The sequence below is a fragment of the Triturus cristatus genome, chromosome 8 (assembly GCF_964204655.1).
Source record: "Triturus cristatus chromosome 8, aTriCri1.1, whole genome shotgun sequence".
Lineage (NCBI taxonomy): Eukaryota > Metazoa > Chordata > Amphibia > Caudata > Salamandridae > Triturus > Triturus cristatus.
The window spans coordinates 961,382,579-961,409,523 of NC_140591.1; the positions used below are offsets into that span (position 1 = coordinate 961,382,579).

The following is a 26,945-nucleotide window of genomic DNA, read 5'->3' on the forward strand; positions in this document are numbered from 1 at the left end:
CTTGGTGAAGGATACTTGCAGAATGTCTCTATAACCACCGGCATGTCTATGCTGAGAAAGTTGTATCGTGGAATAAAACTGCTGAGACCAACTAGAAATTAAATCAGACAATACGTGTGTACAATTAATCATATGCACATGAAAATAACAAATTCAATTTTAAGACTACTTTTAAAAATATGCAGAGTTTGCTTTTCATAAGGGAAACAATGCTCGCCTAAAAAAAGATTACATTAAAAAAACAGAAGTAGGCAAGAGACAAGTGCTCTAACTGATAGTGGAATTCCTAATAAATGGGACATTTTTACATAAGTAACTAAGCAATCTTGTGGCGGTAAAAGCATTGGAATTAGACACATTTACCAGAGCTACTTTTAAAGGCAAAACAACTAATTGATATTCAATAACATGGCAGTGGTGTAAAAACAAGCAAAAACACTTTACTATTTTTTGCATACTAAACGCCCACTTGGAGACAAGGAAAAAATAAAGTGAGGAGAAAGAACATAGTAGCAAATAAAGGTGATAGGAGTCAACTTAGCCTATAAACATATTTCTGCAGCACTGTTATCAACTCACTAAATTATCTTACTGAGATTGGCAAATGTGACCGGCAGCAAGGGAGTATGTACATACCCACTCTCACCTCCCTCTGAGGAGTGTTACTGGGATTCACGTCTATGAATCTCATGCTGCACACAGATCTACAGACCTTCCCATTATCCCACAATGCGAGGGACATCAAAATTGTGAGATCCACAATCTCCTGCATGCCCTACCAAGGGATCACATTAGTCCACCTTCATGAGTTGCCTTTATCTAGCAGATGCAGAATCTCCTGCATGTCTCTCCAAGGGACCACGTTAGTCCAGCTCTCTGCATTGGCTTAATGTAGCAAAAAGAGTAACCTTCAAGTCCCTCTGCAATATCCACAGCACCCTACGTGGTATTGGACGATTTTCCATTCTTAAATTAGGGACCAATACATCCATTGGCAGTCTACCATGAAAGGTCTATCCTGAACTGGAAAGTGAAAATACAACTGCACACAATTTAGAGTCCCAACATTCTTCATTCCGAAAAGAAAGCTATAATATTCCTCCTTCTGAAGATTAGGATGTTTCTACAAGCCTAAGCTACATGAAGTGGCAAGTCGTAGGATATCAAAACAGACTTGCACATCAGTTGTGTGCCTGATCACCAGCCATGCTACAAGTCAATGAGTATGTACCAGGGTACTCCGACCATCCTCTTAGTTTAATTAAGCTTTCTTGTGTCAACCACAGAAAAAAAGAATCACCTTCCTGAAGATGTCTGACTCGCCCCTAACCTAATGTCATTCTGACAGCCATTGACGACCCATCTTTTGAAGACCTCCTTCGACAACTAACATTCTCTTAGCAATTATTTTAAATCTCCAGGCTGTGATTTTTTTATTTCTCATTTTATCATGTCTGATTTCACCTAACCTACTGTCATTCTGAAAGACGTTGAACACACCTTTTCAGGATCTCCATTAGCAACTAACATCCTCTTCACTATTCTTTAAAATCTCCAGGCTATGATTTTCTTATTTTTCGTATTCTTGATGAATTATCTCTCTGCTATACGCAAATAAATATAGAGAAATGTGGTTTTGAATTTGCTTCTTTGATTTTCCTTCCATTATGTGTTTTGGAGATGATAAGCACCACGTTTGCAGAAATGGATCTGGGAATACAAAGCATCATTAATTGGGAATTGATACTTTATATACAGGATTTGGTAGCGTCCGAGCATAGTCGCATTTGGTACTTTGAGAAGGACAGCAAGCCCAGAGGAGCTTCTTTCCTTGTTGCTAATCTGTGATGGAGGAAACAGTGTGTAAAGTGTCACAATGTTTAACAATTTTACTGCATGCATAACAAGAATTGCATGCATCACATGAATCGCTAAAATGTATGAGCAGGGTGTCTTGATTAATAAAGCACTTGGGCGCCATACTAATAGTTGAAATCACTAGAAAACTGCTCATCACAAACCATACAGAGATACACTGGGATTGTTAAAAGATATATTTAACTCTGCTTCAGCACCAGTAGAACGCCAACACTTGGCACGCCACATGGCTAGGATCAAGCCACAAAAGGTGAAGAAAGAATGACGAATACTATTATGTTCATATAGCTAATGTCTGTTACATGGAAAAAAGCATTAATGTCAAAGGTCACCAGTTATAGCCCAAAGGCTTTCGCATATGGAGACTCCTTGAGTAAATGGGTAATTTACAGGTTTTCACTCTGCATTCATCAGCATGTTTAAAAGCTTAAAGTGGAAGCAGAGTCTCTGGTTTGGAGGAATGGGTAAAGCTAAAAGGTCTGGCATAGGCTACCATGCTATTAACGTTTCCAGTGCTTGCTTTTTTTATGTGTTTGTAAATCTTTATTACAAAAAAAGTAAAAAAAACTGGCCACACACAAAGGCTGTTTTTTAATGGTTTTGCAATAAAATGTTATAAAGGTATTTGAAGAAGGATTCCCCTTGCTAGTGCACGCAAATGTTTGGCAGGGTAGCCATCTTTGAATGGATTAAAAGCCCATTAAAAAGATGGCGGCTACAAGCATTGTGCGCGTGGGCTGTGGTACTCTGCAAATGGCAATGAGGCTCTGCATCAGTGTGTGAGAAGGATTCACAAAGTATATATATTTTTTAAAACGCCCTTGATAATTTTAATAATTGCCCATCACTACAATATCAAGAGATCCCAGATCACTGATTGCGCCCACCGAGAAGTATCATCATATGAGGGGTCCAATGATGAAGCATGCTACCATACATGCATACATGGGTGACCCCAACCCAAAGGGTTGACCAAGGCATGTTTGGTAAAAGTAGACATATACAATCAAATTCAGCTCTTCTTATATTAGGGCAATCTTATCTTTCCTGTTTATATTAAACATTTTTGATAACATCAAAAAGTCTTGGCGAACACCAGACCTATTAAAATGAATCAGAACGGGAAAAGTCTGCATTAAAAAGTTGGTTCAGTCTTTCAACAGCCACTAACATTATTCCCCCAACACACATCTTAGAAAATAATGAAGCCCATTTACCTGCATACTGAAGGTGTTCAGGGTATCCAATGAAAAGCATCTCGATTTGTGGTGGGTGCTCCACTCTGATCAGTCGCGTTTGGTTTTCTATGGAAGGTGTGATGCAGAGACTTGGAACAATGTCCTTTTGACAATCTGCGTTTGTTCGACAGACTTGACTGGCATGGATGGCCTTTCTGGCTGGCAGGCATGCATACTGAAAATCAAATTTCATGTTAGTCACAAAAATCTATAACAGAGGCTTCAAACTTAATACATTTTCTAAAACAAAGTCTTCAACAGAATGCCAGTGACCCGGGAAAATGACACTCCTTTTCTCACAAAGTGCTAACTGCTACCTTTAGGAGAGTACATGACTGGCAATCACATCTACAAACCAAGGTCCACAAAATCTATATTTTTTGTCAAGCATTCAATTATTCTACGAGCAACTGTACTGCAGGTGTCGAGAAAAGACAATTCTGAAACATGGGGTGTTGGAAAACAAATATGCCCTTTTTTTATATAGGTATTAGGCTAAAGTAAATATCTTTTTATAGCGCACACAATCACAAATGATTTCTAAGAGCAAGACTGAAAAGCAAGGCTTACTGATAGCCCAAAAATGAGATAAAAATCAAAAGCTTGACTTAATAGGCAGGTTTTAAGTTGAGAACGCAATGCCTGGGTAGAGTTCTCAGATCGTAAGCGAGTAGGAAGTAAGCTCCAGAGTCTCGCTGCTGAGAATGTGAATCTTCAACCACCTGTCCTTTGTTTCTTTAATCGAAAAAAAGTAGATAGTTCAAGGAGGAAGATTTCAAGTTTCTTAGAGAAGCTTCCTTGTTGTGAATAAAGTTAGGACAATGATTATCCAAGGCTTTATAAATCCCAAAACAAGTCTTAAACTGAACACCCTGTAAAACTGAAAGTCAATTAAGATTTTGAAGCAAAAGCCGGTGGCGTAAGGTAACTTGAGGCCCCCCCCCCCCCTGCAACTTACATAATGGGGCACCCCTCCGGAGCTCTCAAGCCAGGGTACTGTGCTGAGGAGGCCACCTGGAGCTTGCCCCCCCTCCCACACTGTAGAGACCTTTGTTATGCCACTGACACCTGGAGCTACTGCCACGTGGGACTACAAGGATCAGTCACTCTGCTGTATTTTGGATAAACAAGGGTTTTCCTAGGAGACGTTCTGCAAGATGCACATGCATAATGTGAGAGTCCATATGCTTGCACACTATAGATGACAAAGGTAGAATCTTTCGCAAGATTTTCAGATGATAAGTACAAAATAATACAACTGAAGTTACCTGAGCACCCTTGAATTACCCTCTGCTCCGCAATTTGCTCTTCACTATACAGGTTTTTATAAAACTGTTGAAAAACATCCCGAACCCCAGATTGACCCTCAATCAAATTCCCACTATTATCTACAATTTTGTGAACCTCCCCCGCCGCACTCTTTTGTCTCAGTCGAACTTCCAAAGTATGCCCCTCTCTCTCACTAAACTCGTAGCAATGCTCTCTACTAGTAAGAAACTTTTCAGCTGGCTTAGCTGCGGCTATGTCCCCTAATTCTGCCTTAGCTAGAACCAACCTTAACAGTATATCATCAAGAGGTTTACCCAACGTTATTGCAGCTGCAAGCTCTTCCTCTACCCCCATTAGCATCCTGTAGAGAATTTTCTCCCATTGTAGTTCCTTCCCCTGCCGATACAGACTGTAACTCAATGTCTCCCCTCTGACTCCAGCCTTAAACGCGTCTCAGACTGACCCAGGGCTAGCACTGTTCCTATTAATATTGAGCAAGCCCTTAATACATTCATTCATGTGACGAATATTCTCCGCATCTTTTAAGAGTACTCTCTCGAAAGTCCAAACCTGTTCTGTCTTTTCCCCCTTCCCTACGTCAATCGTTAAAATTAAAGGGTTATGGTCCGATATTATAAGGGGGTGTTTTTCTATCTTACATCTAGCAACTAGTGAATAGGACACAAAAAAATAATCTAATCTAATAACTAATTTATGGGGAACAGAATAAAACGTGCTTCCAGGATCATCAGGTTTAAAGTGTGCCCACACATCTACACACCCACTGTTCTGTACTAAATTAGTGAGTACCCCTAAGAGCTGTTTCTTCCGACCCGTATACTTATTTCCAGCTGCCCCCCCATACCGTTAATGTGAAAGTCGCCACACAGTATTACTGGAGTAGGCCAAGATGCAAGTTCAGTATCCAAACATTCGAACATTTCCGGATCGTCCCCGGTTGAGCCATAAACTGAGCAGATGGTAAACACCTCATCGCGCATGGAAATCCCAATACAGGGTATTGCCCCTGAGGATAGGAATGTATTAGAGACCCCACTGACACAGGAGGAGATTTATGCTGCGGTGGGTAATCTCTCACCTGGGAAAGCAGCTGGACTGGACCAGATTCCCCTAGAGTTTTATAAAACGTTTGTGGATGCATTTGGCCCATATTTGGTAGATATAATGCGTCAAGCTCAGCAAGGGAGCTCCATTCCTGAGTCTTGGGCTGAGGCAGATATAATTGTATTCCTAAAGAAGGGCAAGCTAGCTAGAAGTCCAGGGTCATACAGGCCTATTACGCTCATAAATAGTGACGCAAAAATGTTTTCTAAGGCCCTGGCGACCCGCTTAAATCTTAGTATCGGGAAAACAATCCACCCTTGTCAACATGGGTTTATACCGGAGAGAGGAACAACACAGCATATTCGTAGGGTTATTACCCTGTTTGATACTGCTGAAGTCTCAGGGGACTCTATGGCTTTGGTGCTTATGGATGCTGAAAAAGCATTTGATAGGGTCTCCTGGGACTTTCTCTGGGCAGCTATGAAATGGTTTGGCATGGGGAGCGGCTTTATTAAGGCAATTCAGATTTTATATAAAGCACCGTTGGCTCATATAAGATTGAATAGGGGGTATACCGCACCATTATTAATTAAACGGGGTACAAGGATGGGCTGCCCATGCTTACCCCTCCTTTTCGCCATATATATTGATACCTTAAATCAGGAAGCTGGCGGCTAGTAACAAAATAACACCTCATTTTTCATGGCTCGGAATCAAAAATTTTGCCTTATGCAGACGATGTTGCTGTGGTCACGCCCAATGCTCAAATTGCTTTAGCAGCAATAGAAGGTGAAGCACAAGTTTTTGGTACGATCTCTGGGTATTTATTAAATAGCCAAAAGACACGGATAGTTAAAAATAGTGTGGCTGTATTAAACGACACGCGGGTGACAGAATCAGCTGTCTATCTTGGTATAGATATTACACCTGACCAAGGGAAGCTGGTAGAGAAAAATATGGAGCTGTTAGAAATGGGATTTCTGGTTGGCTAGGGCTTGCGCCAAAGCCAGGCAGAAACCACCACTCTAGTCAGGGCTGGGGAGTTACACGCCAAAGATAACCCCTTGGTAGCTTGGCACAAGCAGTCAGGCTGATCTCGGAGGCAATGTGTAAAGCGTTTGCGCGCGCACCCAGCAACAACACCCAAGGCCCACCACAAAAGAAACTCCACACAAGGTTATATATAAAAATAGCCTTTGTATTAAACCAAAACACATTAGATAATATTCACACAATTTACACTGTGCCAATTGGCACTGGGCAGAATTTTACAAGGGACAGGGCCACATGGACCACTGTCAGAATCAGCACAAATCACCAATCGTACATGTAGAACATATACTAACTGTAGCACAAATTATCACTGTAGAGCACAACCAGTAACTACTGGCGCAATAATGACCTCAGCGTCATCACACTAGCATCAGGTATAAAACCTATCCTGCATCCATCACAGGGGCATAAACACATTATGCAATTTCTCGCAAGTCTAACGCATTAGACCTTACCTCCCAAGTATAACTACTCTAGGGGTGTACATCGCACAGGGAAGTACAATCTCCCTAACATCACCCTAAACAGGTAAAACAACCTCCTAGGCAGAAATGACCACATTTAGAGGTATAAAACACAGGGTGCGCAAAACATGCTATACACAGTACATTTCCTAGCACCACATCACATTAATATGTGCATCACAATAACACCTCAATCGCATTAGGGTCCAGGTCGCACCAGAACCTAAACGTAGCAGCTGCCCACTACTTGCTGGGCAGCTGGGGTCAAGAACAGGGCCTAAACGCTGCAGCTGGCACTAAGTGCTGCGCAGCTGTGGAAGGCACCTAGGAGGCATGGGCTCTCAATGGCCCCTGAGACAATATGCCAAAACGTTGGAGCCATCTGGCTCAGAAAATAACATGTCCCCCTGGAGCACACTGGCTCCTTTAAGAAGGAAAAGATGCCCCCAGAACGTTGGAGACACGTAGGCTCTTAGAAACAAAACATGCCCCCAAGAACTACAGTGGCCCGCTACGGCGGTGCCACTGGCAAGACTGGCCCCCTCGTTGGAGCCATCTGAGGCTCTTAAAACAATAATGCGGTCCCGTTGGAGCCTCACAGGCTTTTAAACAATGTCCCCGTACATTGGAGCGCCTCTCGCGCTCTTAAAAATACCGATGCCCAACGTTGGAGCGGCCCACTGCACACACGGGGCCGCTCTGACCCTCGCACCGAACACCAAACCTGCTCCCTCTGCGGAGCGTAAGGGAGGTTCAGCCCTGTCCCCTGCCCAGCCCTTACTCACCGGGATGTTCTTCACCCGGTCCCTCTTCTGGGACCAGGACTTCTCCGGAGGCGGCAGACGGGGCTCTCTCTTGCTCACGAGAGCCTCGCTCAGGATTCGGCTGCCCCATTTTTCACCCGGGCCCCCTCCTGTGACCCGGGACTTTACGGCGCACTGGCAGGGCTCCCACCAGCACACGGGAGCCCTGCTCGACCCGCCGCCGCCATGTTTGTTGCTCTCCGGCTTCCGCTTCCGTCCGTCAGGCCCCGCCCACGACCAGGCGGGCCGCGGACGGCGGCGGAGATCGCGTCTCTCGGTGCAAATGAGGGGTAGGCTCCCTCGTAATCAAAAGTACACGACGGGCGGGCACCCGCCGCCATCAAGGCTGAAGTCGCGGGGTGGGCACCCGTGCACCACAAATACGGCAAAGTCGCGGGGTGGGCACCCGCGCATACAACTATTTAAATAAGCGGGGTAGGCACCCGTATTGGCACACCAACAGCGGGGTGGGCACCCGCATGAATCATGAGACAAACACGAAGACGCAGGGTGGGCACCTGCGCACCCAAAGCAACCAAATAAGCGGGGTGGGCACCCGCAAGGCACACATCATGGGGGAATCCCTACGCTGGGGATTCCCTCTCCCTCGCTCTCAGCAGCGCGATGCTGCACAGCCCCAGCTCCTCTCTCTGGGGGAAATTAGAATAGAGCGCTCTCCAGGCGCTATGTTGAGGACCAGCACAAAGTCTTTGATAGATCCAGGAACAGAAACAAAAGGTCCCACAAAGTCCATCCGGCATCCAGGGGCTGGGCAGGGCCCAGGGAGGCAAGCCTTCCCCTGGGCCCCAGCAGCAGCACGCCCCTGGTTGTTTCAAGTTAAGCACAAGAACATTTTGTAAGGGGTCACAGCCCCTTTTTATACACATTTTTCTTTTGTGACACAGCACAGAGTGTAGGGCAGAACCAGATACAACTGGTTCAGGAGCACTTGAGCACTTTGTTTTGCTCAGCCCCTCTCCCTATTCTCAGAACAGGCCAGGGTCATCAGTCGCACCACAGGGGGTGGAGCCAGCATTGTGTGGGGAAAGCCCAGCCCTATTCAGGTCCTAGGTGTACTCCTCCCACTCATCAACCTGCAGAGCTCTCCACCCACCACTGGGGCAGACCCACCCTGACTCCTGGAGCCAGGCACACCAGCCAATCACAGGCCAGACAGTCACTGCCAGTGTCTAGAAGTGGCGCTTCTATACTAGCTACAGTAACGCTGCACACATCATTGCGCAGCATTCACTCTCACGAGTTTGCACATATCAAACTCGACCCTGCACTCCCCACGCATCAGGAACTAGCACAGTCACTCAGATCCCCCATGCATTCCTATGGGAGGGCAGGTCAGTCTCATTCAACCACACAGAGCGCACGCGCTTTCCACTGGGACACAGTGTGAAAGTGCCTAGAGGCCTAAAACCACTAGTACAACACAGGAAAAAGGCTAAGATACTGCAAAAAGTTCTAGGAGGGAACTTGCCAGAAGGGCCAAATCCAACAGGAGCCAATACTTACGAAAACCAAAAAAGATTTTGATAGATTCCATAATTTGCATATGTCACTGGCAGGTCGGTGTAATGTGGCCAAAATTGTTTTTTTGCCTAAGGTACTCTACCTCTTCAGGGCAATTCCATTGGAATTCGAGAGACGTTGGTTTGTAGCGCTTGAAAATATAGTGAATAGATTTATTTGGGCACACGGTAAAACTAGGAGGGCTCTGAGGTATATGTCACTGCCAAGGGAAAGAGGGGGCTGGGCAGCCCCAGACTTTAAAATGTACTATTGGGTTGCGGCCTTTCAATACATGAGCGGGCTTTTTGGTCGGAATATCTCAGATCACTGGTCTAGTAGAGGTTCATCTGATGTATATAACCTATTGCTAGGAGAAGATGCTGAGAACTGTTTTATGAAGTTTAGCGAACCTAGTTATTTTAAAAAAAAACACAAGATTTAAAACTTTGGGGGCTGCATTGAAGCTCTGGGGCACGCTCAAAAAGAAGATTGGTCTAGGGAGGATACACTTTTATACTCAGATGTATAGAAACCCCACGTTTCCTGGAATTTTTGCCGATGTAACAATGTCCCAACAATGAGGGTTCTGGCTCCAACGCAGTAAGGCTGCGCCAATATAAGATTCAACAAAAAAATGCCAGTACTGCACTATGATTCACTCGTTTTCTATGATTGAGTAGCAATCCTCAATTCAAGACCAATCTTATAGTCTGACTTCTTTTGAAAAAATCCTTTTATTTTAATTATTAGTCATATAATTATTTGGATTTTTCAATTTCTTTAGACAAAAATTGAGATGACAACAAAAATAGAGACTTGAACAAAATATATACAACAACGTATAATATGTACAAAGACATAGGCAATGTCACAACTTTCATGTAATGTATAATACTTAACACACTATTCAGTAGACATATTCAACATTTAAAAGACAACATTAAGTGCACTTAGGGACATAAACATCAAGACCTAACAAATTGACGAAACATTGACAAATATTCCTGTTCATGGACAAGTGAAAACGCCCTGTGTTGATTAAAGTTTTTTTGAAAACAGGTGCGGATTCTGGTGATTAATAAAGAATTTATTTGTTCTTATTATCATATAATAGACCATCCAATAATTTGATTTTTAAGTTTGTAATCCTGGGGAGATTGGTCTATTTGAAAGGACGGAGATAAAGGGAACAGGGGTCGACGCGTTTCGAATCCCCTAAGTAACAGGGATTCTCATCAGGACCGTGAAGATTCAATCTATAGAAGAAATAATAAAAACATTCTGTCAGTCATACTCAGAACACTCAACTTCAATCTATCAAGCACACTCTCAGATCATACCTTTGTCATATGATTCAGTAGTCGTTCTCCCAATGTAGTTATTTGGAATATATCTGTAATATTAAGAATTCAATGGACTTAATTAGGTTGGTGGACCAATAGAAAGGAAAACAGATAACTTGCGTGAATCAGGGCACTCACATGGAGATGCGGTGTATCCGCGTGATCAGTTCCTTCTTGTCGATTAAATCAACCGATTCTAGAAAGAAGAAAAACCTTTATTTGCCTCGGTAAAAAGGGGCAAGCACTGGCGACTTCGTGAGTGAAATTAGCTCGGAATTAAGAGCATATAAGCACGCTACGCGTCTGATTGTGAAGGGAGGGTGTGCCCATAAATGAAATAGTTAATTCCGAGCTAATTTCACTCACGAAGTCGCCAGTGCTTGCCCCTTTTTACCGAGGCAAATAAAGGTTTTTCTTCTTTCTAGAATCGGTTGATTTAATCGACAAGAAGGAACTGATCACGCGGATACACCGCATCTCCATGTGAGTGCCCTGATTCACGCAAGTTATCTGTTTTCCTTTCTATTGGTCCACCAACCTAATTAAGTCCATTGAATTCTTAATATTACAGATATATTCCAAATAACTACATTGGGAGAACGACTACTGAATCATATGACAAAGGTATGATCTGAGAGTGTGCTTGATAGATTGAAGTTGAGTGTTCTGAGTATGACTGACAGAATGTTTTTATTATTTCTTCTATAGATTGAATCTTCACGGTCCTGATGAGAATCCCTGTTACTTAGGGGATTCGAAACGCGTCGACCCCTGTTCCCTTTATCTCCGTCCTTTCAAATAGACCAATCTCCCCAGGATTACAAACTTAAAAATCAAATTATTGGATGGTCTATTATATGATAATAAGAACAAATAAATTCTTTATTAATCACCAGAATCCGCACCTGTTTTCAAAAAAACTTTAATCAACACAGGGCGTTTTCACTTGTCCATGAACAGGAATATTTGTCAATGTTTCGTCAATTTGTTAGGTCTTGATGTTTATGTCCCTAAGTGCACTTAATGTTGTCTTTTAAATGTTGAATATGTCTACTGAATAGTGTGTTAAGTATTATACATTACATGAAAGTTGTGACATTGCCTATGTCTTTGTACATATTATACGTTGTTGTATATATTTTGTTCAAGTCTCTATTTTTGTTGTCATCTCAATTTTTGTCTAAAGAAATTGAAAAATCCAAATAATTATATGACTAATAATTAAAATAAAAGGATTTTTTCAAAAGAAGTCAGACTATAAGATTGGTCTTGAATTGAGGATTGCTACTCAATCATAGAAAACGAGTGAATCATAGTGCAGTACTGGCATTTTTTTGTTGAATCTTCGATGTAACAATGTCAGCGTGGGAGAGGTGTGGGCTTAGTAAATTACGGGACCTTTTGAATCAGGATGGAATTCGTTCATTCTTTGAAATTCAAGATAAATTTGGTATCGAAAGGAGACTTTTTAAAAATATTTACAGATACGTAGTTTTCTAGGTGGGAAAAAGTGGGGTGTTTCATGGATTTAGGGATGCTAAAATTATTGATGTTAAAAGAGATAATGAGAATTGTACCATTAAAAGAATATATGCAGAACTATCGTCACTTAAGCCGGATGAACTGGTTAAACATGGGAAGAAATGGGCAGACAAATTGGGAATAGATGAAAATAAATTCCTTGATTCCCTAGAACTGGGACAGACCATTCTTTGCTCTACGGGGCTCCAAGCGCAGTATTTTAAAACAATATTTTCACTGTACTATACTCCTGCAAGGATTGCTCAGTGGGGTGGACAGGAAGGAATCAGATGTCCCCGGTGTAATAGCTTGGATGCTGATATAATCCATAGGTTTTCAACCTGCCCTCGATTAGACACCTTGAGGCGAGCAATTGAAAAATTCCTGGATCAAACGTTGAATATGAAAGTTTTGCTTACCCCTGAACTAATGCTTTTAGGGTTAGATAGTGATGATATACAAGACTCATTTTATTACTTCCTCTTTCTAGCTATGGCCGCGCTGCAGATTTGCATAGCCTCTGCCTGGTTAGATCAAGCAGCACCAACGTTCCAGCAATGGCTTGCCAGGCTCCTAGCTTCCTATAACCTGGAAAAGGGGATATATGAGAGAAAGGGTAAAAAAGGGAGCATGCTAGATAGGCGAATTTGGGCACCTATTTACAAATGGAAAGAGGATACGGCTGTTAGGTGATTCTCAGATCTATAATAAATTTGTAGCTTTGTATTTCTTTTATAATGTGATGATTAGGATTGAAAATAACTATTAATTTTCTTTTTAGTGAAGGATTATTTTGTAACTGTCTTAAATGATTTGATGGCTTTTGGGCATATTGCAATTGATTAATTTTTTCCCTCGAGTACTAATTGTATGTAACAAATGTCGCTGTTTAATAAAAATGTATAAAAAAAATAAAATAAAAAAACAAAATGAAGTTACCTGAGCAGGTAAGGACAACTGAAAATGAGCATGATACCTAAACTCTTGATGGTCTTAGAAGGAGTAGGTGTCATGCCCATTCAGAAATTCAATAGGCATCCAACAATAGGTCATTACAGCCATTCAATGATACCTTAGTATTGCCAGCATTCACTTTAAGTTTATTTCTTCCCATCTCATTCCAGATAGAGAACAGGAAGGGAAGTCCCAAAAATAGCTGGTGAGCACTATTGGCAGACGTAAGAAATTGGGTTAATGGTTGAGGGGATGGAACCCTTTTCAAGCAGCAGCTACAATCTATGTCAGGGTGAGACACAAACAAACTCCAAATTAGCTTGTGAGCAACACTGGTAGCTTAGCATAAAGTAGTCAGGCTTTTCTTAGAGGCAATGTGTAAAGTATTTATGCAGCACTTCAAGTAGTAATCAAGTGAAAATACAACACAAGAAAATACCACAACAATTTAGAACAATAGAGCAAAATGTAATAAATAAATCAAGACCCAAATGATAACAATCCAATCAGTAGAACCAGAAATGTGCAATATTAAAGATTTAAGTGAAAATAGGGCCAAAAAGCCCAAAGTGCTACTCACAGCTATCTGGTTGTGCGAGACCAAGAGAAACTCACAAGTTCAGGCTCACTGTGATAGAGCGCATGTCAGATATAGGTCCCAAGTCAGTCCCGCTGAAAAGTTACCTACTCAGTCCAGGGTAAAAAATCCCATTTGCGGTGTAGAGGGATGCGAGCAGCAGAGAAGCGTTGCGGACGATCGTTGATGTAGTGTGAAGAGCAGGCCTGATGTCGCGGACGGGTGTCACTGTAGTGCAAAAATCCTGTTGTTGTGAAGTCGGGCCGGTGCTTCGTGCTGGCGCTTCCCATGAGCGGTCGATGCTGTAGCACAAAGGGTAGGGTTGACGGAACTTCACATCAGCAGACAGCGCGAGTGACTAGGTTTTGGTGCCAATGGACCGTTTACAGTCATAAAGTGCCCAAAACTTAAATCGGACTCCACTGAGCCAACATCAAGGGCCCAGGACCCGAGGGGCACCACTTGTGGGTCAGAGGCTTGCTGCAGCTGGATCTGAGTACTGGTCAGGTGGTTGTGAGCGGTTATGCCCTTGTAGCTCTAACCAAGAGGCCAGCAGACTAGCCCTCAGAGTCAAGTTCAAGTTCAAAAGCTTTTATTCGGTTTGCATAACACAACCATATAAGCTGGACAATTATATCAACATATTTAAAAATCAAAGTTTAAAATATCAGTACTCCTCTACATGTATAGTTATTATAAACACGAATTTGTCAATATTCCTCGTCTTATACAATTATTGTAACACATGTTCGTGGATCAAACATCAAAGTGCATCACGCTATAAAATATCAAGTGCCAGAATCCAAATATGCAAATATCTGTCTAACTAACTATTACAGTACATGAAACTGTACAAATTCGCTATAAAGTAACATATGCTTAAGAGCAAATTTCCATTTTAAAATAAAATGTCATAGTACTATCAACTTTCTAGCAACTCTACATTCCATTATAAAATTTGCGACATAAAAACAGATATCTGGGTTCTCAAGTGTACATAATAATTTCATAGCATTTGCAGTTAGTCGGATATTATATTTTAGAAAGATAGGCTTTAAAAAAAAATTCCTAAGTGATACATAAAATTTACAAAACAATAAGAAATGGCAGCAACTCTGTTTAGAAGTGTTATCACATGGGCACATCACTTTGGAGCTTTTTCCCATAACCGGGAAGGCTACGAGATGGTGGGCAATTCCCAGCCTAAGGCGTGTTAATACAAATCGATGCGAAGATCTTGACACATCTACCAAATACGGCTGAAGCCCACTTTTGAGTTCAAGTTGCCTATAAAACACAAATGTCTTTTGGAACCCAATTAATTTTACTCGTTCCCTCCTCTTATAGGACATAAAGGAATCTTTTATCTCTTTTTTAGATAATGTTATTGGATATTCAGACTCATCAAGGATATTAAAATCAAATAAGAGATTATACCAGTGGTTAATGTAACTTAACCACTGTATACGGGAACAGTGGTCCAGTCTTAACCCCTTCGGTGCTCGCCCCTTTCCCCGCCCTGTGCCGGCCGTTACATTAGCGGGCGGGGTTTGTGACGAGCTGGACTCGTCATGGGCACAGCGCCACCGCGGCCCATGACGAGTCCAGCTCGTCACGGGCACCGAAGAGGTTAAACAGTCCTTAATTATAGACTGTGTGAACTCAGTTTCACTCTTAGACCAGATGGAGCGCCATAAAAGTAGGGGGCGCAAAGCAGCCAAATCAGATATATAATTAAGACCAGTTTCCAAATGAATTAACTCAGTGGAGGCTGAGGCAGGTGCACTCAGTAACCGTTTAAGGAAACTGTTTTCGTCTGATTGGAGTTGGTCAGCGGGACAATGGCCCCATATTCCAGCCCCATACAGGGCTGAGGAGACACAACTTGCGTTATATATGGTCACCATGTCCTTTACCCTCCGATCCCCTAATTTAGCTGCAAACCTAAATATACCATTCGTATTCCTGATCATTTTATATCTGATATTTTCATGTTCACTGGTCCATTTACCACTTCCCGCAAAAGTAATACCTAGGTAACAAAAAGATTTAACTGCATGTATTTTAAAACCATCTAAGAAGAAGGACCTTGATGAGTTCGACTTCTTGCAACATGTCATAGTAAATGTTTTTGATTTATTGATTTATTGATTAAGAGTTTTCTGCCTTTAATAAAATCTGTAAAATTGTTGATGAGCTGTTGAAGGCCTATCGAGGTACGGGATATTAAAACAGCATCATCGGCATATAATAATAGTGGTACTGCCTTATTTTCTATCATTGGTGCATCTACTGAAATCTGACTTAAAACCGTGGCTATTTGATTAATAAATAAAGAAAATAAAAGGGGGGCCAAAACACACCCTTGCCTGATACCTCTTCTCACAACAAAAAAGGGGGTTCGTTCACCAGTTGGCCCATAACGTACACTACAGGATAGTCTCTCATATACTCGTGCCAAAAAGAATACTATCTCTTTCGGGGCCCCAGATTCAAGCAGTACGGTCCACAAAAGAGAGTGGTCCACTAAATCAAAAGTACTGCTTAAATCGACAAAACATAAAAATAAGTTACCCCCTTTCACTGATGTATATTTATTATTTAGCACATCAAGGTTCGCACATTGTTCTAAGGTACCTAGGCCTTTCCTAAATCCATATTGAACAGGAGATAAAATCTTATAGTCCGAGGCCCAGGTTTCCAATCTTTTTAAAAGAACCCTGCTCATGACCTTTATTGAGGAATCCAATAAGGATATAGGACGGTAATTACAGGCTTCAGAGCGAGAACCCTTTTTATAAAGTGGGATAATTAATGATTGACCCCAAGATATTGGAAAGTTCCCTAGAGCCTCAATATTAAAAACCCTCATAAGGATTGGGGCCCATAGATCCATTTCGTTCTTATATAAGTCGATCAGGACCCCATCCGGACCTGGTGCTTTTCCCCCCTTACTATTGATTAGCCCTTCTTGTACTTCTCCCACATCAATTAACATGGGCAATGTAGGCCACGTAAAATCGTCATTTAAAGATGCAGTTGAGAGCACCCTATCTGGGTTAAAAATATTAGAATAATGTTCGATCCATTCTGTACAATTCACATAGGACGTTAATTCTGGAGTACAATTATCGTTTAAAAAGGGATTATTTACAATTTCCCAAAAAAGTTTACAATTCTTAGTATTGGCTGCCAAACTTAATTTGTCCCATGCATCTACTCGAAGCTCTGCCAATGTAACTTGCTTATATTCAACTCGTAACTCATGAATATGCGATTGGTTACGAGGTTTGGTCCCCAGCGCCAATTTCAACTTCTGCAACGCCTGGGTGCATTTTGAATCAAACTACCTCGAGCCAGCTTTTTTCAAATTTTTAGTACTATTGGTTAATAAACTCTTAATTGATCTATTTATATTAGAAAATGCGTCTAATAGAGTATCAGGGAGGACCTCTTCACTAAGGCAATAGTCAATTTCTTTTCTACAGTTTGTGACCACTTCCTTTTGAACTTTGGGTGGGTCTACTGCGACCCACTTAATTCTCATGCCGTTAGGCCTAACAGGGAGAATATCCAAGATACATTCCTCAGTATTCGTTCGTTTATTACCCCAATCTAGAAGTACTATAGAAATGCTATTGTGGTCACTGACCACCTGTTCAAATATCCATAGATTAGTATAGAAACTATTTTTGGAAATTAAAATATGATCTATTTTACTATAAGCATTCCGCCCAGTAAAAGTTGGGCATTTGATATGGCCCTTTCTCATGGAGCAATCTAGTAAATCGAGGTCAAAATTGCCATTATCGTATTTAAAGTCATACCGTATCCACAATGGGGAAAATGTAACAAATCATCATTGTTCCCATTAGTATTATTGTGGGCTTTCATAAACCCACATGAATTAGTTTGTATTAAAGAACAAACTCGTATGTTAAAATCACCGGCCCATAAAATAATGGCAAGTTTACCAGAGAGTGCAAATACCCTATCTATCTCCTTTTCCAATGCATCTAATGATCCTCCTCGTTGGTAAAGATAGAATTATAATAATTAATTAAAACCAAGTCCTTACCCTTTGGAAACTCAAATCTCAATACTTGGCTATGGTTATCGATAGATGAGTAGCTTATAATTTTACACCCAAGTAATTTATTTGATATAAGCAACAGCAATCCTCCCTTAGCTCTTCCTGCTGGAGAAGGTATCGCACTCAGGCAATATGATGAATATCCTTCGACTACAACCGGGACCGTACTCCATGTTTCCTGTAGGCAGATAAAATCATTGCCACAGGAGATAAAATCCTGCCAAAAAGGGGTATCTAGTTTTTTGCCAAGGCCTGCAATATTCCATGTTATGAGTGTATAACCCCTTTGTATTATTGTTTGTATTCCTTGGCTAGTGGTAGGATTTGTAGTTGCGACAACATTCACCGGGGTCTCAGCATGCTGTAACCCAGATATTAACTCATTAGCATTATTTATAACAATGTGGTCGCTACTCCCAGTGCTATCACAACCTATATCCACCTGCTTGGGGTCTATATATGGAAGTTGTTCTTTACTAATTTCATTTCCCCTTTCAGTTGGTCTATAAACTACCCTCCTATCTAATTCATCATTTGGGGAAACACCCTCATATCTCTCACGTCAATCATTATCCTCCATAGGGCTCAGGAGCTGGAATCTATTATACAACGGAATAGAAAAACATGTGGGTCTGGCTACTAATGGGGGCATTGAATTAATATTAGGATGGTATGCCTTTTGGTTGGCAGCATGATCACTTGTCGACAAATGTCTGTAGAAGTAGCCCAATGGCAATAATGTTGTATTAAAATCCCACCTTCAAGGGGGAGGTGCATTTAGTAGGGTTTTATACGCCCAACCTGGTGACCTGAAGTTAATTATTATACAGTCACCGTCAATTTTTTTTGGTAGTGGGCCTATCCATCCAACTCTTTGTGTAAGTATTATCTGATCAACCCCCATCGTGGGAAAGCCACAATTTTTGATAACCATTACAATGTTTTATTTTTTAGAGTTTCATAGGTTTCCGACTGACCTTCCCGTAATTTGGGTACATTAGAGAGGACAACGACATATGCCCCGCATTCTGGTGGTAAGTTAATAACTGCTGGTATATCAGTAATTTTGGGATTATCTGTATTACGTGACCCTCTTGCCTGCTCCAGGGTCTCTTTCCTTTGGTTTACTTTACCTATCGGTGGCATAATTCCTTTCTCGAATGGTGGATTATTTAGTACCTCTAAGTTTTTGCCATTATCTGAATTTCTGGGTGCAATCGCACCTGTACTAGGACCAGCCGTCGTTAAAATTGGCGGGTTACTCAATGCCGAATTGGAGGGGGCATTATTTGTAATCACATTAGTCTGATCTCTTGGATTAGCTATTTGATCTTGTAATCTAAGTTTATCCATGTGCCCACCAAGTTTGTGTACCTCTCTTGTCAAGTTATCAATTTTTTCATATAGTGGCCGGATTAACTCAGTTATTTTCTCAGTAAGAGCCTCCATACTGAATGTACACTTAAATTACTCATTATTCAAGGCAACTTTCTGTTTTGTCGAAATCCCTCTTGTGACGATTTGCTTTTCTTTGGCTATCCTGCTATTTCCCTGACCTGTATTTCTCCTTTTGCCCCCTTTAATTGGATTTATAAGTGGGGGCAAAGGGGATACATTAGATAAATTCGATGTAATTGAGATCCGTGAAACGTGTACGTTCTCTATGTCAGCCATAGCTGTGTCAGGTGTCATGTCCGGGACCCAGTCTGTAATGGTCAGTCCTTCCTCCCGGGTTGTATGGATCTCTACAATCGAACTAACTTGTTCCCCACCCCTTGTACCTGTTCCCATTGATATACGTCTTTCTGTGCGGTCTATTTCTTCCGCCAGGGCACTAACCGCTTTGGTCAGGTAAGTATCTATAGAGTTATGCGTTTTATCCATTGGAGGTTTTACTCGACGTCTAGTCATAATTGGATAATCTCAAGGAATATGTTAGATAGCAGAAGGAACAACCAGCAACAATAACTAGCATGTGAGATCATAGGTCACATGTAGTAATATCCTAACAAACTTTGATTTCAACGTACTAATTTGGTATATAATACTCAGAACGGAAATATCAGTGGGATGGCCCTGCCCGGCCTCCTCTGGCCCCGGACGGTCACAGACGGCCCGCCCTTTGCCCGGGCTTAGCCCGGCAATGCCCGCGCGCATCCCGCGACGCGGGGGCTCTCCACAGTTCTTAAGCGCCTCCGGGCGCGGAATGGGCGTGTGCGGCTGCGGCTTCCTGCCGCAAAGACACTTGGGCAATGTAGTCTCCCCCGCTCTGCGGCCGCGCTAGAGTGGCAAAAGCTGCGGCGGCGGGGGGAGACTGGTACCGGGAGCTGGAACAAGGGTCCTGAAGTCCTGAGGCTGCGAGGTCAAGGTACGTTTTTCCCCCAAAGCGTTAAAGCACCCGCTCCACCGGGGCTCTCCATAGTTCTTAAGCGCCTCCGGGCGCAGAATGGGCGTGTGCGGCTGCGGCTTCCTGCCGCAAAGACTCTTGGGCAATGTAGTCTCCCCTGGTCTGCGGCCGCGCTAGAGTGGCAAAAGCTGCGCCGGCGGGGGGAGACTGGTACCGGGAGCTGGAACAAGGGTCCTGAAGTCCTGAGGCTGCGAGGTCAAGGTACGTTTTTCCCCCAAAGCGTTAAAGCACCCTCAGAGTCATTGTGGGAGACCTGGGCGGATGTGCAGGTCTAATCCCTCTGACTCAGGCAGGAGGGCAGCAGTCCAGCAGGGCAGTTGGGCAGCAGTCCAACAGAGTGGCAGTCCTTTCAGAAGCACAGCAGTCGTTCTTCTCAACAAAATCTCCACAGGTCCGGAAGTGTACAGAAGAATTGGTGTCTGAGGTCCAATATTTATACTAGGTGCCTCCTTTGAAGTGGGAGAAGCTTCTATAGGTTTCTCTTTAAAGTGCACAGGCTTCCTGCTCTGCCCAGGCCTGACTCCAGACTAACTACAGGGGGTATCTAACCCTTTGTGTCTAAGCAGGACACAGCCTATCCAAGTGTAAGCAGGGCTGGGGCCAACTCCGCCCTCCCATCCTGCCAGTGATGGCCCATACAGGTATACCTAAACCCTCTGTTGTGTGTGGCCGTCTAGGAGGAATAAAAAACGTCCTACTGTCAGCTACACCCAGTCATGTGACTCAAAGACAGGCTGCAGGCACTAGAAGGCAGGAAAATCCCAACTTTCTACAAGTAGCAGTTTAATTGTAATTTAAAATCCAACATAACCATAAGAGAGGATTTTTCATTACAATACTCAAGACACCAAACATGAATTGGTCACCCGTTTCAATGTGGAAGTTACAGATTATTAAATGTAATAAGGTAACCCTTATGTTATCCTATGGGAGCGGCAGGCCTTGCAGTAGTGAAAAATGAATCTAAGAGTTTTTCATAAGTAGGACACGTAAAACTTAAATGTACATGTCCAACTTTTTAAATGCACTACACTCTAGGCTGTCCGGGGCCTACCCTAAGGGTTATAAATGTTTTAAAAAGGCAGGATTGAGCCTGGAAAAATGTTTATTTTGCCAGGTCAAAATGGTAGGCTAAAACTGCACACACGGGCTGTAATGGCAAGCCCGAGACATGTTTAAAGGGCTACTTTAGTGGCCGGCCCAATCAGTGGTGCAGGCCCACTGGTAGCATTCAATTTACAGGCCCTGGGTACATGTAGTTCCACCTTACCAGAGACTTGCAAGTAAATTGTATAAGCCAATTCTACCATGTTTAAAAAAGAGAGCACAAGCACGTAATTACTGGTTAGCAGTGGTAAAGTGTGCAAAGCCCTAAGGCCAACAAAAATAAAGTCAGCAAAACAGGGGGGGACTGAAGGCAAAAAGTTAGGGGGAAAGCCACGCCAAGGATGATAAATGCAACAGCAGAGAATATAATGTGCAGGCAATAGACAAGTTGTCCATATTAAAATGTAACAATTTAAAAAGCACTATAAAATTAGACCTTCCCCAAGATTAAAGAATCGTGTTCAACCAGCAACACAAATAAAAGCTTTCCGAGCTGTTTAACAAGCTTGCGCTGAATCAGTGGGTAATGGAGTGGACGCATAAGATCTCTCGTTTTAAGTTTGCGTTGTGAGAGGCATATGTCCACAGTGGTGCGCTAGGAAGGGAAGTGGGTGAAGAAGAAAAGGTGCAGGTAACAGACAAGTTGTCCTTATTCAAATGTAACAATTTAAAAATCGGTATAAAATCAAGCTTCTCACAAGATTAAAGTGTAATGTGCAAGCAGCAGGAATAAAAACCTTTCTTAGCTTTTCAACATTTACATGTTCTAGATGCTTTTTTGCCATTCACATTGGAAGAAAACAATATGATCAAATGATTAGGCTGATCCCATTCTGTGATACACTTCAAGCTCTCCATGGCATGCTGCTAATTGAACAGGGGCTGCCCACTGAAGATCCCTACAAAATAGGTTGGTTTGCAGCGGTCAGGCAGTTGTGTTCTCAGTTGGTCTTCCATGTTCTTGAACAGTGCTAATTCTAAGAACAACTGATTGTTCATCAGTAGAAAATATTGTTAGAAATAGAATGCTTACAAAACAGTATTTAGAGTCTCAAACAGAGCTGGGCTTATCCCTTCGGCCCTCAATGCAATCTCAATTCCCTTCCCTTTCTATCAAGTTCTTTCTAGAATTGTTTCCACTTTCTGGAGAGTTAGAGTTCAAAATATGGGTGTGTGCATATGTGAGCAGAAGCCCCAGTACATTTTCATTTCTGTGTACACTCTGTAATACAGTGTGAGTGTGATGTATGCAGCCCCTATTACATTTAGTGACAATGGGCCAGAAGATGTACAATAATTCTGGTAGCAATTTGTGATTAGAATCTTATTGTGTGTACCGATGTATAATCTAATAGGTTGGTTCACAAAATAAGGAATCAGAGTAGGACACAGTCCAACTTTCTAATTAATACATATTAATTATATTTACTGAAAATATAAGGAATCAGAGTAGAACACAATCAAACTTTCTAATCAATATATATTAATTATATTTTCTGAAAATGGTGGGACACTCAGATTGGCCAAAATCACTTAGATGGTGCCCTGCAAGGTTCAGCAGACCACCATTCCTGTGGTTGCTTTTCATAAAATATTTATTAAAGCAGCCAGATTTCATTAGAGGTAAAAGGGTTTTCTTTTTGTAAAGGTTTGCATGAGAGTTGGCAGTGGTCCCCTGGACCATTGCCTCCTCCCTCTGAATGAAGTACCCCAATTCGCAAAGGGTCCCAAAGGGTACATTGTTCACCTCTGCGGATAAAGTACCACCCTAACTACAGAGTCTGTAACTTTTCAATGGTTTGTGACTGGAATCCGGGTTGAAAACAATTGATATATCTCGTACTGATTTGGTATTTGACATTTACGCCCACAATATACACTTTCCAAATACTGAATCAATATCCAGTTACAGACTGATTTTAGGAGCCAGTGAAATTTTACCGACTCTAATAATGGGCAGACAACGTTTTTGCAGTTGCAAACTCTGCATTGGAGTGTTTGCAACTGCAAAACGTTTTGTACATCTAGCGCCCATAAGCCTTTTATCGGCGTTTACTAGGGCTTTTATTATATGAATGTCTTTAACTGGAACATTGCTATTGGCATAACAAGTTATTTAAGGCTCTGTACTATTTTTGTGTATTCACTTCTATGGGAGGTACCGCTAATATGATAGGTGAAGTACAAGTGGAGAACATCTGCCCTTAGGAATGGGTATTCAGCCCCTAAATATTAGCTTCACCATCCAGGATTTGATGAGAAACAATGACTGGGCCATTTAAGCTGTTTAATTCTCACTAATCTGTATCCTTCAGTTCCACTTAAAAACAGAAAACTGTATTTTGAGGTGCAAGTCCTAATTTTCCTGATTTGTTGCTTCCTCACTCTCAATTACATTCTTCACCAAACTTAAGTGAGGGAGTCTCATTCAGTAGTGAAATCGAGAAAGAGTCAGGACTCAGAAAAAGTCAAAAACATTTCAGGCCTTGTCAGACCCGCACTACAAATCCCAGCACAACTCACAAGAGTCATCGGAACAGACGCAGTTATGGTCCACAAAAACGCATCTAGGAAGTTATTGCCATTAACAATCTTGGCCTAGCAGCAGATAAAGACAGTGTCAGCATCCTTGTATTATTAGATCACACTCTGCTTTTGATATTGTCAACCACAGCCTCTTGCTATGCTTTAAGAGGTTGGTCTGGGATGGAGGTGGGTGTATGGTTGCGGCTGGGAGAGTCCAATTGACTTTCCTTCTTTTTAGTCGAACACATCCGGAAGGTTGGTTTGGGCTCCTTCATTTAAAAAACACCTCTTCCTACTGGGTTGTGCCAGGGTGCTGCCCTGTCACTGTACAATTCAATGTTTATGTTGCTCAATTGCTGCTCTTATCTGCTTATATGATTTCCAGTTCAACACCAGTGCTGAAAACACCCAGATGAATTTTGTTGGTAGTAGCAGATTTAGATGGCCCGAAGCTTCGTCAGTGTATATTGGGAATCAAGGAGTGGATAAACAAGCACTGGCTGAAGCTGAGCGCAGGAAAATATAGGCGCTTGTAGCTGGCAAACTGCAGATCTCTAGAAATCCACACTATGGCCATCTGAATTGGCTAAATGTGGTGTACAGCTGCACAAACAAGTCCCATCAAAGTGAAAGTTACCTTCGCTAACAATATCTTTGATGGATGTACAATCTTTCTGTGGGTGCCTCACCTTAAGACTATTGCCCACGCATCAGACTGGTCCGGGGTATGGCTCCTGAATATCAATGGCAGAATACTGTTTGAGCAAGAAAAATCAGTCAAAATACTGGAGGCAAATACTGAGGGTAATTATGTCGTTAAAAAAAAAATATAAAAATATCAAAGTTTAAAATATTAATTACTCACATATAGCAATTATCGAATTCGGCATATAGGTTTGTTTTTTGATTAAATTTAGATTGTCAATAAGAATATAATACTTTTTATTTTAAGAAACATTTTCTTTAATTGATTTTTTCAGGTTCTGGGGATTATTGAAGTATTGGGTGGGTATTATGTTTTAAAAAGTACTTAATATTGTGTATTTTTTAGATCTTATTAGTTCATTTGTTTAATTATGTATAGAATTCTATTTAAATCAAAATGTTTTAGCTTTTATTGGGTGGATAGGGAGTATTTTTTTTACGTTTTTTATAAAAACAATGTGTAATATTTAGTATGATGTTGATATTTTAATTATGTTATTATTTATTAGTTTGTTAAAATATTGTATTCATTTCAAATTAAATTATATTAATTTCTAGGGTTTGGGGTTTTATTGGTAAACTAGGGTGGGTAGTATTATAACATAATTCCTTTACCAATCCTTACAGCCTCCGAGTTGTCTTGTGAGCAATCTCTTATTTGTATGCTGATTGTTGAGTCTGATTCTAACTTGCTCACTGACGCAGTTCTTGAGTTAGCAGACTGTATGAAAACTGCCCATAGTATGTATGCCGTGTTAGAAGTGGAGCTGAAACAGAGAGTTTAGACATCACCAGTCCTCGGCCTTTTTCAGGCATAGAGGTGGTGGATGTTCCTCCACTTGGAGCATCCCGTAGAGGTTCTTTCCTCTCACATTCAGTTGACGGCACTCCTGAATTCTCAAAGTTAAATTTGCGCTCCTTAATGCCGACTACTCAGGGGATGTGAAAGCCCTAGTTTTAGAAAACTCCCAAAATGCTAAACAGGTTTTGCTCTTGGAGAATATTAGGCCTGGACTTAATCAAAGAGAGGGTTTTGCAAGTCAAGACTTAGGCGTAGATCACAATAAAATTTAAGTTGTAGATAGTACTTTTATTTCTCAGTTACAGGACTAATATGTAAGTATGGGGAAAGATAAGGAAAGAACAGATTTTGCATGCCTTACAGCGTATTCAAGGGGAGCAGTGACCCTATTCAAAGGTTGACAAGAAATATATCTTTATTACATAATGGAGGACCCTCCCCCTCCTACAATTTACGATGTCATGGAGAACGGCAGTGGTAAAAGATCAGAGGACAATCACAGAAGCATATTGGAAGCTCCTGCTCCCGCATCTGTGGTGAAAATGCCGAACCCAGTTAAGTCACTGAAAGGCTGTATGGTCAAGAAAATAGCTGTATTACAAAATCATGTTATCAGAGGATCTAGTTTTGACAAAGGGTCGGAGGTAGAGATTGCTGAGATTTTGTATTTTATGCCTCAAACTATGTCGAAGAGAAAGTGTAAACTTTGTCCTTTGAACTGGTCTACACATCAATCTACTTTTAAATTAATACAAACTTTGAAAGAAATCTGTTCTTCAGATAGGTGCCTTGTTTGGTTCAGCAAAGTGGGAGAGTGTGAAGTAACAAATGTGCAATTCCAATCTAAAATGGGTACAGCAGTGGTTATGGCCAAAAGATCTTAGTTGTTATCGCAAAGCATAGAGTTTTGTCATGTCCCTGATGCTTTGAAGTAGGTAATAAAAATAAGAGTGTTTCATCTGGAATCATGGGGGAGTGACATCTACGTAAGTTGAAGTCCACCATTTAGAATAATTCCGGTCACAGAAAATTTGGGAGAGTCAAAATGTGTGGGATGCTAAAAAGGAGGGCAAAAAGAAAAGGATAATAACTATCATTTCAAAAGGATTTGTTTGAATGTGATAACAACTATGGTTCTCATGTGTCGACGGCTCCCTCTAAGGTTAAATCTAATTGTTGGACATCATAATTGGAAACCCAGAAAAGCAAATATTAGTTAAGTGAATGGGCTTCCCACATCCCCATAGATTTTGGTTTAGAATATTCATGGGTACAACACTTTTCCATCGTCACTGGCTTTCAAACTTATCGTGCAAGAATATTCAATATTGATCTTGCAGGAAACGTGGTTTTAGGAGCGCCCGTCTGTTGATGGATCAGTTAGTATTACTAAGAATGAAACCCCCTAAAACTCTGGCCCATCAGTAGGCAGTCAGTTCACATTAGTATCAGTGTTTTTTGTGAAGACAGTGGCATTATTGGAGACAAAACAAAATTGGCGTCTGGTCTGTTCTATTATTTCTTTTGAGGAGCAAAGAGTTTTGAAATTAGTAATCTGTCCAAATGTGTATATTTCTCTGAATATCAATATGTTTGATGCTGAACTAAAAAATTAGATA

The 26,945-nt window shown here is 41.5% G+C and overlaps 1 protein-coding gene across 1 annotated transcript in view; it reads right to left on the reverse strand.

The window, feature by feature from the left end:
• The window catches only part of MBTPS2 (membrane bound transcription factor peptidase, site 2), a 358,518-nt gene that overhangs the window by 73,974 nt on the left and 257,599 nt on the right, over positions 1–26,945 (reverse strand). Inside the window, exons 9-10 of the mRNA XM_085622476.1 lie at positions 3,096–3,291; positions 16–91 (exon numbers count right to left, since the gene is read on the reverse strand). Coding sequence (XP_085478602.1) covers positions 16–91; positions 3,096–3,291 — 272 coding nt within the window. The remainder of the gene's footprint in view (positions 1–15; positions 92–3,095; positions 3,292–26,945) is intronic.